The sequence below is a fragment of the Fusarium venenatum genome (genome assembly GCF_020744135.1).
Source record: "Fusarium venenatum strain MPI-CAGE-CH-0201 chromosome Unknown EDB82scaffold_2, whole genome shotgun sequence".
Classification (NCBI taxonomy): domain Eukaryota; kingdom Fungi; phylum Ascomycota; class Sordariomycetes; order Hypocreales; family Nectriaceae; genus Fusarium; species Fusarium venenatum.
In genome coordinates, this window is record NW_027072130.1 from 3,769,789 (window position 1) to 3,783,761 (window position 13,973).

General features: G+C 47.2%; 5 protein-coding genes across 5 annotated transcripts; 2 read left to right on the plus strand and 3 right to left on the minus strand.

The window, feature by feature from the left end:
- Positions 1 to 137: 137 nt before the first annotated feature.
- Positions 138 to 2,007, minus strand: EDB82DRAFT_535863 (uncharacterized protein; the record flags this gene model as incomplete). The annotated part of the gene is made up of 3 exons (XM_025734191.2): positions 1,988 to 2,007; positions 750 to 1,917; positions 138 to 691 (listed from the first exon to the last, which is right to left on the minus strand). Exons 2-3 carry the CDS (start codon positions 1,903 to 1,905, stop codon positions 138 to 140), a joined length of 1,710 nt encoding a protein of 569 aa, XP_025585022.2. The 5' UTR covers positions 1,906 to 1,917; positions 1,988 to 2,007.
- A 1,264-nt stretch (positions 2,008 to 3,271) lies between these two features.
- EDB82DRAFT_554823 (uncharacterized protein) lies at positions 3,272 to 5,887 on the minus strand. The gene is made up of 2 exons (XM_025734192.2): positions 4,087 to 5,887; positions 3,272 to 4,031 (listed from the first exon to the last, which is right to left on the minus strand). The coding sequence occupies exons 1-2, from the start codon at positions 5,609 to 5,611 to the stop codon at positions 3,433 to 3,435; spliced, it is 2,124 nt and encodes a 707-aa protein (XP_025585023.1). The 5' UTR covers positions 5,612 to 5,887; the 3' UTR covers positions 3,272 to 3,432.
- A 1,758-nt stretch (positions 5,888 to 7,645) lies between these two features.
- On the plus strand, positions 7,646 to 11,180 carry EDB82DRAFT_554829 (major facilitator superfamily domain-containing protein; the record flags this gene model as incomplete). The annotated part of the gene is made up of 6 exons (XM_025734195.2): positions 7,646 to 8,846; positions 9,261 to 9,294; positions 9,434 to 9,950; positions 10,029 to 10,163; positions 10,194 to 10,468; positions 10,521 to 11,180. 6 exons carry the CDS (start codon positions 7,646 to 7,648, stop codon positions 10,900 to 10,902), a joined length of 2,544 nt encoding a protein of 847 aa, XP_025585026.2. The 3' UTR covers positions 10,903 to 11,180.
- A 138-nt stretch (positions 11,181 to 11,318) lies between these two features.
- On the plus strand, positions 11,319 to 12,779 carry EDB82DRAFT_535866 (uncharacterized protein). The gene is made up of 2 exons (XM_025734196.2): positions 11,319 to 12,338; positions 12,387 to 12,779. The coding sequence occupies exons 1-2, from the start codon at positions 11,405 to 11,407 to the stop codon at positions 12,731 to 12,733; spliced, it is 1,281 nt and encodes a 426-aa protein (XP_025585027.1). The 5' UTR covers positions 11,319 to 11,404; the 3' UTR covers positions 12,734 to 12,779.
- EDB82DRAFT_497860 (glutathione S-transferase) lies at positions 12,780 to 13,600 on the minus strand. The gene has a single exon (XM_025734197.2). It carries the CDS (start codon positions 13,477 to 13,479, stop codon positions 12,808 to 12,810), a length of 672 nt encoding a protein of 223 aa, XP_025585028.1. The 5' UTR covers positions 13,480 to 13,600; the 3' UTR covers positions 12,780 to 12,807.
- Between the last annotated feature and the right edge of the window lie 373 nt (positions 13,601 to 13,973).

A 13,973-nucleotide genomic window follows, 5' to 3' on the forward strand; every position in this document is an offset into this window, starting at 1 on the left:
CAATTTTGTACAAGTAGGTCTGCTTATGGGGATTGGTAGATGTGCTATCCGCAAGAACATCCTGGCAAACGTTAGGAGGGTCTTGATTCGGACCTGTTGGACAGTCGCGATCGACTTACATGGTCGGATGAAACTTACTATCCTAGATCGCTTGTAGCTGCAGAGGGTGGATCGGCCAATATTCTGCTATAGGCCACCTCCGCCGCATTCCTTGCCTGCACTCTAGCCTTAGACCGCTCCTCACTCTTGACCACAGCACTTCTAGAGCTAGGTCCAGCTTGAGCACCATCACTCATGGATAGGTCCTCAACCTCTCGATGCAAGTGACTGTCGTAATTGGTGCTACCCAATTGGAATGTGCTCCTTACAAAGGGCAGGTAGTAGCCAGTGCTGTCAGAGCTGTCAGCACTGTCATTGATGGTCCGGCAATCAACCTCCATATGATCGCCATGGTGGTCCAAATCTGGCCCATTGTCACTAGGTCGGTAAGGCTCTTCGTATCTAGGTAGACCATCACAAGCAGGAAACCGAACGTCAGGCGCGACGGCGACCGGACGCCGAATTGCTTGCTTTCCGGCGGTTATAAGGGATCGTCTCTCTTCGGGAGAAGCGTAATCTGTGCCCGCTGTGCGGTTATAGAAGACTTTAGAGGTTTCGTTTGCGGAAGTACCGTCGGCGATATTGACGCTATCTATAGCAAGCACGGTTAGTATCATCACTTACACCAAGCTTGAATATTTAGAACTTACTGCCAACTGGGCCTTCTATAGGCCTAGCGTTGTATTGGCGAAGACGAGTTACAGAACGGGTCCGACTGGAATTCGGCGCAGCGTCGGTGTTGTCGTCCGCGATTGCAGTTAGACTTGAACGTGTTCGAGTGGATTGCCCGTTGCGGACGTTCTGCTTCCCCAGAACAAAAGCATTGTTCCTCTTCGCATCATATAAGGTGCAATACAGCACACGTTTACCAAGCTTGGCGATTACCTTGTCCCATGTTAGGGAAATATCAGGGTTGTTGGCCGTATCGTAATGTTCCGGTGTCCTGAGGTGGGTCTGGGCACTGTTTATAGCACCACGGACGTGGAATTCCTTTCCATGCTCTGCACACTCAAGAACATACGGAATACCTCCAAAGTGCTCGATAACGTAGTCCTTCGGTCCATTTTCGACCTGATAGAGCGTGATTGTCTTATCTGTCAGGGGTACATCGGACACAAACCTTCTCTTGCTTTTGTTGGGCTGGAGTGGTTCCGTGTCGAGAGATCTTGGACGCCTGTTATTCTGTGTGGACGGGGTAGACGCGGAAGGCTCAGCAGGCTCAACATGTCGAATTACGTCTTGATGTTCATTCGTTACGACGAGCGACTGATCTGGCTCGTCGACCACAAAAGATGGAGCTGTAACCGTAGACGCTACGATTATTGATTTGTCCAAGCTGCATGGCAGGATGGGCGATCGCGATTCTGTTATGGAGTTGGCTGATAAGGCCTCGTCCTCGACTCGGTCTTGCATAGGGGTCGGTGGCGCCTCTTGATCGGAGAGCCAATTGGTGCATACCCTTCTGGCAACTGGCCCAAGTATGTCGAGATGTTCCTTTAACGCATTCTCTGCTTTCTTTCCTAGTCCCTTCCGTTGCTCATCCTCATTCCGATATACGATTTGTGCGAGATTTTCCTTCACATGGTCAGATACTTTCTTACGAGCCTGGGAAGAAAAAACGTCCTCATTTTTCAAAGATGCCAACCACATTTCGTCGGTCTTTCTGTGCCATGCCTCTGCGTTTCGGCGGTTCACTTCGAAGACATCGTCTCGGGGGGTTGGGGTATCGACAAACAGCAATTCGCAACGTCGATGGTATTTTTGAAGCCGTATGGCCATTTCGGAAGGTCTAAAAGGGTCGCTCATTGTTTTTTGTTACTTCAATCCTAACAAAATTAACCAATAGGCCCTGTAAAATGATAGATAGATGACTTCGCCCCGAGGCTACCATTTTGTGGAGGATAGATCAAGTCGAAGGGTTGAGCTAGGCGGCAAGTCCTTTATGTGTTGGAATTCCTTGGCAGTCGGAGTAGGTCACCCATAGCATGGAAAAGCGCAGAAGGAATCAGAAGAAAACAAAGTAACTGTGGGTTGAGTGAGGACGCTAATTTCCGCTGATTGCAAGTTGGTATCCGATTCATATTGCACAAAGCACTTGCGAGTTGGCCAAGCCTGATTTCCCTTCCGTTCAGTGAAACCATGGAAAGTGGGCCGGGGTTTGGAAGACTCCAGATATACTGTGTAGGAGAAAAAGCAAGGAGTGGGATGCCAAGTCGTTGTTACAATGAATAAAGAAACATATGTATAGCGAAGTGTTACTCTGAGTGATAACTTTACATCTGTAGTTTGGCGTGTTTGCTGAGGGAGGGGGGTGCATAAAGAAGAGGGCTTGCATTTGAGCAATTCCCTAGGTATGTTTGCTATTTGGCGTTATGAAAAGTAACCTGATATGGATCCGTACATTTAGCAGGGGTATCGGAGATATAATATTCGCCATGAAGCTAGAAAAGATGCCGACCGACTGTTTGACAATCCTGGAGATTATTCATTGTATTGCGGCCTAAATCAATTCAACTAGCGTAGTAATCTCTCGACTTATCACATTCCATTCCATAAGCGAGGCAGGGTAAGTAAGGCGACTGTAGCGAATGCGGGTGGATGGTAATCCGATAGCCTCATAAAGATGCGGCTTCTATATACCAGACTAGAAGCAAACACGTATCAAATAATAGCGCCCCGGTCTATTAATGCACTGGGGCCTTTGTCTAGATAGCTCCCAAGTTAATAGGATTTAGTATTTGGTGTATACTGTGTTATAAACAAAGCTTCATCACTGTATAATATGCCTATGGGGATAGGGGCGAGATCGTGCTTCGAGTGTTTCATTGTGCCTATTGTGGTCAACTAGGTATGGTAGAGACCTTCTACTACCTTAATAAATACAAGCTATACATTGTTCCTCAAAGAATTAATCATGTTTGTGTTGTATCCGTTCTGTTCCCTTCTCTCTCTCTTTCTTTTCTACTTCTTTTAATTCGCACACTTCCATTAACCTTTCCATTCTTCAGCTAGTTTTAAAATGAATGTAATCGTCAAGCAACTCCGTATCCTCTGCTGTGAACACCCTTAGCGTCTTCGAGGTATAAACAACGATGGTTTTGGACGCTCCCTTCGTCTCTGTCGCGAGTAAGATGACTGCAAGGCTCTATAAGGAGTCTCATTTGGAGTCCCAGTCAATGCCCACATTCCGTCCCCATCACTTCGAATTGTGTGTTGAAGTGCTCCATGTCCTTCTACCGTTGAACGTCTGTTCATTTGCCTGTAGAGGTCGTGTAGACTTCGTCGAGCGACCTTTAGGCTCTGCGGGACGTCATGCTGGCCGGTCTCGGTATGCTATAATACCGGGTTAGCCACAACTTCGTAGGAGATTGGGACTTCTGTAGAGCTAATCCCACCTTGGGTATCCACGCTCATGTTTGCGACCTCGGCCTGTGGCCGCAAGGGATCGCGAAGAGGGGTAGTGCTTGATTGGGGAGGCATGTCATTTAGGATATCTCGGTAGCACTCGTGAGTACGCCGCTCCTCCGGAGTGGTCATGCTGTCATCGTTCACACTTTCAGCGTAGGAGTCAACGTCCATGTAAGAGCCATGCTGCTCAAGATCTGGTCTAATATCACTAGCTTGGTCGTTCTGTTCCTCTTGGCTCAGCATGGCGGGCTCTTCTGAAGCCCCAACTTCCTTGTTGCGAATCGGAACACCAGACATATCCATGGGGCTAGGCTGAACCACTTCCTCCTTCACTCGAGAGGAGTTTTCACGAGTCCGTGCGGTGAGGCTTCTTTCGAACTCGATGTCATCGTCATAATTCAGTGGACTGTTATCCCTGCTGAAATCTGACTGTTCTGCTGCTGGAGAAGAGTGATGTGGGGTCGGAAGGCAAACGTGGAAGGTCTCGGGGCCCAGGCTACCAGCAGTGGGTTCAGCGACATCGTCTACAGTAAACTTAATTAGTAACTTGCGACTGAAGCTGAATGGAAGATGACTCACTCGCTCCTTCGATTCCTGCATTTTCGGCGTTGCCGTAATTCGACAAGTACTCGTTGACCAGCTGTCTGTGCCTGTGCTCAATGCTGTCGTCGGAAGGATCATAAGGCTCGAGATTTGAGACATAAATCCAGTCAAGATCACACTCGCTCGGGAACCTAGTCTTGTGGAAATAGACTACGGGGTACTTGCGCTTGGTCTCTTTCGAACCGCCGGGTTTGTGATCCTCGGTAAACTCTAATCGACCATCTTCCGACTGGACGTAGCATGATGGAAGACGAGGTCGGAGCGGCGTATGCTTCAGAGACGTGTCCCAATCCGAAACCAAGTGGCTGAAGTTCAAGTTCATGTCTAATGGGAGGATCAGGACGGCGTAGAACTTTTGCTCGGACTTCCAAAAGGTCTTGTAGACCTCGCCAAGTTGAGGCCAAATGTCTGAAACATGGCTTCGATGAGTGGTCATAGTCGATGATGACTGGCTAGCTCGAGTGGGAAGTATGTCATCCATGTTTTGGGGATTATTTGTTTTTCTTGCCTTGTAAATGATAGCTCTCTTGTTGTTCAACTTGGCCTTGTCGTCGTCGCAATGCAACACTTCCGTACCCAACTCAACGACTGCCATGTGGTAGTTGACTCCATACGAGTCTGAGTAGTGCTTCCGACTTCTAAGATGCTTCCAGGCACCTTGAATAGGATTGGCGGTTCGGAATTGTTTTTTGTGTTTTTTACACTCGAAGATATACCAGCGGTCGTTGAATTTACTAATGACATATTTGCGAGGGGCGTTGCCGCCTTGGTACACCTGTTCGAACTCGATAGATGTCTTTGCCAAGGACTTCTGAATACCGCCATGGGCCATCCTCGTGATCCTGGATGGCCCAGGATTGGGACGAGTCTCCTGCGCTTCATCCTGTACCGTTGTTGTAATCTCAGTCGGCCGTTGCGGGTCACTTGTAGACATGTCCGGATGGTATCCTTGTTCGGTAACAGGAGGGTTCTTCATAACTGGAAGGGCTGCGGCAGGTGGCTGCTGAGCGTCGGCTCTGATAGGGCTAAACTCCAAGTCCATGTAGGTAGATTGGTCTTCGTCTCCAACTTGGTCTTTCGTAGGGGTAGGTGGCGCCCGTTGAGCGGCAAGCCATTGGGTGAATACTTTGCTGCATAGCGGAATGCCAAGTATGTCGAGATGCTCAAGCAGCCCATCCGCTTGCTCTTGTTCGAGCCGATGCTGATACTCGGACTCTTCTTGTTCCATTGTCGCTTTTATACCTTCGAGTTCTTCAATCCTTTTCCAGGCAAGACGACAATCGTTGTAATTAGGGTTGGTAGCAACATTACCACCGCTACCCATGACGACTGTCGATTCTCTACCGTACAGTAGGCTGGCCTTGTGATGCCGTGTCTGTGCATCGCTGAGTTGTACATCGAAGGCATCCTTTGGGGATACACGCTCGACATGCTTTCCACGGTGCTGGTGATATTGTTCAAGTAATATGGCCTTCCCTGAAGGCTGGAGAGAGTCATCCATTGTTCTTTGGGGGTTTGAACTTGGTAAGATAAACTCGTGAATAGCCAGGGTGTTACTCGTGGGGTTTTTCGGATACAATGAGTCGAGGACTTGTGCTGAGGATGACGGCCCTTTTTATTGCTGGGCTCGGAGAAGAAGCAAACCCCCCAAGACGGAAAGGTATCGAAGAGCAGAGATGAAACAATGCGGCTTCCTGTGTGATGGCGCCAATTTCCGTCGATTGCGAGTTGGTATACTGTGTATGAAGTACTTGCAAATTGGCAGCCTGGTTGTTCTTCCATACAATGATAGCATCGTAAATAAGCTAGGGTGTGGGCTTGTTGGTTGCTCAAGACAAGAACAAAGAGTTGTAATGCCAAGGTGGCGATCCTGGTAGATACGAGAGACGGCAGGAAGAGAGATTAGCAATAGAGAGAAGAGCAAAGAGGATGCGGACAGGGCTTACATTTTGAAGGCATGGGTACTCGATTCCCTTGATTATATCTCGCTTCGTTATTTGCTTACCCTTTAAAGTATGCAAACCATATCGGATACAGACCATGTGTTCTCAGAATAAATCACTATCGGAGGGAGATATATTGCTTGCTATACAATCTATTGTTTGAGGCCGCAAATTGGCAGTAGCATTGAACAGAAATGTGACATCAGTACAAAGGGCTAGTAAGTCGATCAAGTTACTTACTGTGTACACGTACGAATATCTTTTTCCTATTGCCAATAGAAGGGTGTGTGACTGTTAATGAAACCTGTAAGTTCCCACTTCCACCCTCTTTTTCCTATTATGTTAGGTGGCATAGAATAACATCGTTTCTCATAATCCAAAGAATTAGACGATAGTGAAGGGCGCGCGCTTATGTATGTTTGTATGTTTAGCATGAATAACAATACGGACAGGGGTGTCGGAGATATGGTATTGATTGTGAGACTGAGAGTGACGCCACCAACAGTGTGCTAGAACCTGGTAGCCTGTTGCATTCAGAGCTCTTTAATGTACTTGTGGCGTACTTGAAATTCACTAGCGTAATTGTCTGCTGACTTGTCATATTTCGTCTCGCGGATGAGACAAAGAAAAATAAGGCCGCTATAGAAAACATGAATGCGAACCAGCGGCCGCCTAAAAGATGAGGTTCTAAGGTTGGAGCCAAGAGGCAAACAGACATCAATAAGAAACACCTGACCTATTCATGTCTCAAGGCAATCATTTGTCCCTCCCTCACCTAGACTAGATAATAGGGTGTATTATGCAATGCCAGCTCCTACGCGGGACAAAACTCTATTGTCGTATCACATTCGCTCAGTAAGTCGCGCCATAGTCTAAATATAAGTTAGACAGCTTACGGATAGTTTATTGTACATTTAGCAGCTTAACAAAATTTGCATGTGTTCTTTGAGGATTTTATAAAAAGTGCGGTTAATGTGCGGTGTCAGGCTTTAGCTTGCTAGATCTACTGGATTCAGTGGCAGCCTCTTCTAGAGCTAAGCGGCTGGGGAATTGCTAGGCCTCAGTTGAACCCCCTATCGCTAAATCGTTGGCCTTACTAATTTCTATATAATACTTATACTAGATACTAATACATAATACTAGACGTAAAATAATAAGGTTAAAAGACCAAGCCTCGCTATTTTCCCTATCAGAGGGGGACAATTAGTACTTGACTGTCTATAGAGAAGCGATGTTGTTCTGCAATGCTTAAGCTGTTACTAACTCCATTAATAAGTATTTCTATGAACTACGTATTCTGCGTCGACTTGGATCTTTACCACGGAGTTCCACGGCGCGACAATTAAACCATCCACGGACAAATGGTTCCACTTCCCATCTTATTCTCGGTGTTATGGTCCACTCTATAGACCCGTAGATATCTGGCTTACTTTTCTATAACCAATCAGCGACCCAGGATATTAGTTAAAGAAGACTTGTAAATGAGGAGAGTAAATGATATAAAAGATGTTGAACAATAGACAGCTAATTCCATAATAATCAAACATATCTCATCTCTCTTTCTCTCTATTGCGAACCGACAACTCGCCTCCATGTCTCATCCCTCACCCAAGAAAGAAAACCCAGCATGGCCCATCGATGGAGGGCATCGTGCCTGGCTGTCAACATTCGGAGCCTGGTGGGCCATGTTCATCACCTTTGGCTGGGTCAATTCTCTGGGAGTTTTCCAATCCTATTACGAGCAAAATCTTCTCCAAAAATATTTGCCGTCCCAAATTGCATGGATAGCGTCTGTTCAACAGTGCTTGACTTACAGCGCGGGCATCTTTCTCGGCAAGATCTTTGATGACTACGGACCGAGGTGGCTTCTCATCATTGGCGGTATCGCACAGGTTTTTGGTCTCATGATGACCTCCATCTCGACTGAGTATTATCAGGTCTTCCTGTCGCAGGCGATTTGTAGCGCTCTAGGTGCTAGTGCTGTCATGTACGGCACCGTTGGGTCGCTGGCTACATGGTGGAAAGCCCGGAGAGCGACCGCGTACGGCATCGCCATTTCCGGCTCATCAATTGGCGGAATGATTTTCCCCATCATGGTCAACAGGCTCATACCGCGAGTTGGGTTTGGATGGACGATGCGGGCGGTCGCTTTCATCATCCTCGCAGGGGCCCTCATTGCGACAGCGACTATCCGTTCCAACAGAGACCACGTCCCGACACCGTTCAAGATTACATCATACTGCACGCCATTGAAAGAAATGACATTCGCGCTTCTATGTCTTGCAATGACTGTGTTCGGCTTTGGCTTATTCCTTCCTTTCAACTTTATTCCTCTGGAAGGACAGGCATTTGGTATGTCCTGGGAACTGTCCATCTACTCTATCGTCATTCTCAACGCTGTGAGCGTTTTTGGGCGGATAATCCCGGGATTCCTGGCCGACAAGTTCGGTCGTTTCAACATGATGATGGTCTGCACAACCATGTCAGCCATTTTGACGTTGGCTGTATGGCTACCCGGAAGATCTAACGCAGCATCACTTTGTTTCTCAGCATTCTTCGGCTTCTTCTCCGGCTGCTACATCTCGTTGACTCCAGCCCTGGTTGTAGAAGTCTCGCCGGCATCGGAGATAGGACATCGTACCGGAATACTCTACTTCTGTATTTCCATTGGTGTTCTGGCAGGTAGTCCCATTGCCGGTACGCTTGTTGAAACAAATGGTGGTAATTACACATATCTCAAGATTTTTGCTGGTGTTACCATGCTTTCTGGAGCTATAATGATTGCTTTCTTACGTTTTTACATCAACTATTCGGCGAAGAAGGCTATGGCTGCTTTGGAAGATGGTCAGATGGGTAAGGAATAAAGCAGTTTCTAACTCTCCATCAACTACGCGACACCTTCAAATGGCGTCGCCATTTAAGATCATGTTTAAAGGCAGCGCTTGGATCAATTAGATGGGTATTTGACGGGACTACATTCAGAGAAATTGAAGTGAATTCTTCAAGCGACCTCGAAATCTGCGTGTTAGTACTCGGAAATATGATTAAGTATAGGTATAGAAGATAGTTCCTTAGGAATACAAGGGACAAGCCCAGGCATTAGGGCCCAGTATTTAGAACATGATATACAGAGATAGTCTTCATCTTTTGTCCTATAAGTAGATAAGAGCCATTGACAATAGCGACTCATTGACAGGTCTGAACAAGCCAGGACGGCATTGAGCCAGGCAACATGTTGGGTGTTAGTAACGAACCCTGACCATCAGGCTAGCAAGGCTCTTAATCCACATGGTGGAGTCTTAAGCTAATGAAAACAAATGTGTCCATAATTTCCTCCATCCCTTACAATTCTCTCAGTCTTACCTTTGCCAATACAATAGGATGACTGACTTGTCTACTGCGACGATGGGCCTTAACTTGGAGTTGTACAGAAGCGTGAAGGACCTACCCCTATCGGAGCGTAAAGAACGTCTGCGACACCTTTCACATTCGGAACCCTCTAGGGTTTGGATGATCGTCAACAGGGAGGAGAAGGCCCAGAGGCTGCAAGAACTCATCGCAGGTCGTGACCTTGTTCAAGCCGCCCTGATTAGCCCATCCAAGATTGTATCGAGCATGTCGTTGAAATATACCCTGCTTGGCCGAAGCACTTACTCCCATGACGAGAATATGATGGTTACACGAATCGCCAACGACGTCGCAAGAACGAGTCAGACCTTGGTTGACTACATCGCTGATTTCGATCAAAAGGCTCGACCTTTCCCCTTGGATGCATGGAAGCTAGGGTATTGTGATTTGTATTATATCGATGGAGGCAGTGCTACACTAGAGGGGATCTATGAGGCATGCCTTCGAGATGAGGAACTCCAAACCCCTGCCGCACGCGCTAGAGAACTCGTTCGGTAAAACACACTCAAGAAAGCTCGGAGGAATGCTGGATGGATGATTCCTGCCATTCAAGGTCTTTCATCAGAGGAACAATCACAGTGGACTCTAGAAGACGCAAAATTCGCACAAAGAGCCTTCGCCCAAGGGAAACCTGAGGAGACCATGCCGCTGCTTTCGAAAACGCTTGAATATGAGAAAACCCTGAAGACGCTCTGGAAGCAGGTTTCCCCTGCACCACCAGCTTAGATGCAGCATATCATCGACACTCGAGAACAATGGGGTTTTGTATACTACTTATCAAGAGAGGCCTATCGTAAATATGGCAATGACTGGGAACTACTGTGGAGTGAGATCAAATCAAGCTGGACGAATACTCATTCTGGAAGGGATATGGCAGATGCGACCTGGATGAGTATCCATTGTCAAGGCGAAGACAATCGCCGGCAGATCTTGAAACCGCTTCTCACTGAGGATTGGCCAATGTTGGATTTCAACCATGACTTGGAAGAATACAACGACTTAAGAAGGTACATCAAACTAGTATCCTATCGCAGAATACACTTACTTATTCCTCGACAGAAACTTCAAAAACTACAAAGAGGAGAAGGCCCACCTCCTATCCCATGGACTTCTGCGAAACACTTTCATCGTAGTTCCCCTTGAATTGGTTCCGGATGTTTCTGAAGACGGCGGTTTCGGTGAAAACCACAATCTTAATCCTTACTGGGTTTGGGCGTGTGATTCAGACTGGGATAATTCAGAGGAGACGATTGTTGACGGAGAAAAGTATGAAGGTCGGGTTAGGGTAGCCTTATACTCACTTAACTCATGGTTTTATGCGGCTCGCTGGGAGGGAGTGAGTCTTCGAGACATGTGGTTGAAGGCACAACAGCACCCAGAGAAGTTATGGATATGCTACACAAAGAGACTCGAAGAATGGGATCATGAACCGTATATTTAATCTCAGAGGAATGACCACGGCATGTTAAATACTTGGGTGTGTTCAAAGAAGCGGACAAGGGCTTAATCAGTACGAATAATCACTTTCATCATTGACCGGTGTTCCCGCCTTGCTTCTTAATCTGTGGAATTTTGTCCTCATCCTTTCGAACACAGACAAATTACTAACCAGTAATGCCTAAAGTCTACAATCATAGCCACACGTACGTATACTATCATATTGGCTGTTGAGAATGACCCAAGAACAGAGAGATACGCTGGAAATTACCGAGATGCTTATTGACCCATGCTGAGCCGGAATGAAATGGCGGAATCTCTCGGCCGAACTTATAGCGGAGTCATTCCGTTTCCGACCCCCGCGTCATCCCCCGCACCTCGGCCCTAGTCCCCGGTGCAATCGGTTTGCGGCGGCTTCATAAGCAGTATACAAATTAAACGATTGACGTCTTTGTACTTGTCACTGTTATTCTTCATTGCAATCACTTGTTTGTATTTTGATCAAAATGTCGTGGTTATCCATTCCCTCGGAATCTCACTTCTCTATCGCCAACATCCCGTTCGGCATCATCTCTACATCCTCCAACCCAACTCCCAGACCCGCTGTCGCAATCGGAGACCATGTTCTAGACCTTCAAGCCTTTGCGAAGGGAGATGGTTTCTCTGGTAGCTCCGATGCTCAAAAGCATGTTGATGCCTTTTCTCAATCCTCTTTGAATGCTTTTGCAGCTCTTGGACGTCCTGTCCATCGCGTTGTAAGAAGCTATCTCCAAGATGTATTTGCAAAGGACACCAAATATCCCCAAGTTCTCAAGGACAACCAAAAACTTCAAGAAACAGCTCTTCTCAAGAGCTCAGATGTGAAAAACCATCTTCCCCTCAACATCGGAGACTATACCGACTTTTACGTTGGAAAGCATCACGCCTTCAACGTAGGTTGTCTTTTCCGTGGTCCAGATAACGCGCTGCAACCAAACTACACACATCTTCCTGTCGCGTACCACGGAAGAGCAAGCAGTGTTGTCATCTCTGGAACACCAATCCGTCGTCCATGGGGTCAAATCCTCCGCCCGGGCAACAAGGTTCCTGATCTTGCACCTTCTGAGAAGCTGGATATTGAGCTTGAGATGGGCATGTTCATCTGTCGCGAGAATGCTATGGGTGAACCCATTCCAATTAGCGAAGCCGATGACTACATCTTTGGTTACGTGCTTTTGAACGATTGGAGTGCGCGCGACGTTCAGGCATGGGAATATGTGCCTCTTGGACCTTTTACCGCTAAGAACCTGGGTAGCAGTATCAGCGCCTGGGTTGTCCTCGCTGATGCTCTAGATGGCGCAAAGGCAGCTGGTATTAAGAACGATAGTGAAATCCTACCGTACCTAAAGGAGAATAAGGAAAAGAACGTATTGGATATCGACTTGGAAGTGGAAATAATCAGTAAGTATCTTTTCATCATCTATAAATGCACTGGCTAACAAATGGTAGCGGCCAATGGAAACAAGCAGATTCTGAGCAAGACCAGCTCTAGAAACCTTCTCTGGTCATGGCCCCAAATGATTGCTCACCACACTATCACCGGTTGCAACCTGCGTCCAGGTGATCTTCTGGGCTCTGGCACCATCTCGGGCCCTGAGATAGGCACCGAGGGAAGTTTGCTTGAACAGACAAAGGGTGGAAAGGTGGCCATCCAACTGAACAACGGCGAAGAGCGCAAGTTCATCCAAAACGGCGACATGTTGGTGCTTCGAGGATCCTACGGCAATGGTGATGCAAAGGTTGGCTTTGGTGAGGTCTCTGGAACTATCCTCGAGCCTCTTCCCTTGTTCAAGTAAAATTGGAGTGTAGACGAAGTTTGCAAGAGAATGGTAGAAAATAAATAGAGTCTATTTACAGCTGTATACCGCGACTAAGCTTTGAGGTTATCTGGTGTATCAGGCTGGTTCTGCCAATGAGCCTTTACCACAGCAGGATGATCCTTCAAATTCTCCGCAATTCTTTGTAGAGTTGGAAACGCCGACAGATCAACACCAAATCTCTCTGCGTTCCACCAAGCAGGCATGAAACAAGCATCAGCCATTGTAAGCTCGTCACCAACAGAGAATTTCCCAGCAGTATCCTTGGCCACTTCCTCGTAAGCGCTTAAACCGTCAGTCATGAGCTGACAATTCCACTCTTCTGCATTTCCGCCAAGTGCTCTCACGCGGCGCATAATGCGAAGGTTGGTAACCGGTTGAACATCAGCGCAAATGATGTTGACGAGAGTGCGCACATTTGCCCGTCCTTCCAGATTCGAGAGCGAAGGGAGAAGAGGATGTTCAGGGTGCTTTTCTTCAAGATACTCTAGAGCTGCAACGGACTGACCGATTCGGAACGGCTTTGAACCTGAGGTGGGAGGGATGAGAACTGGGACGGATCCCGAAGGGTTGAGGGCTTTGTGTTCATTTGAGCTATGCTCATTCTTCAAAAGGTTGACGGGTGTCAGATCATATTGGATCCCCTTGACGTTAAGTGCAATGCGAAGGCGGGCTGAGCATGATGATCTGAAGTACGTGTAGAGAATGTAATTAGGGTCTGACATTTTGCCCAATGATTGTGCAATGTCTACTAAGTTCTTTGTGTCTGCTTTGGCTTCCAATGTGCGGAGATGTTTAGAAGACCTTACATCACCGAGCAGCCACGCCCTTCTTATGTCACGGACACATCATTGTGTAAGTAAGTACATGTATACATAATCATTCTGCTAAGATCCATAGCACCCGCTGCTAGCCTGGCACTGCCGAACATCAAAGATGTCACATGTCTTGATTCCGCGGGGGAGTTCCGATTGAATGCGGGGGTGGAGTGTTGGGAGTATGGGGAAGGTCGTAAGCCGGTCTTGGCCAGTGAGGATATATCAGAAGGTTATCATCGGGCGTCGGGCTAAACAACTGATTGGTAACGTTGGATGACCTCTTCATAGCCATTTACCGTGGTCGTTAACGACCAGCGCAAACATATCGGTGATGCTTTTGCCTACAACGTTATCCTGGTTGCATTTCTGAAGAGACTTGGCACTCAAATAGACAACCTGGT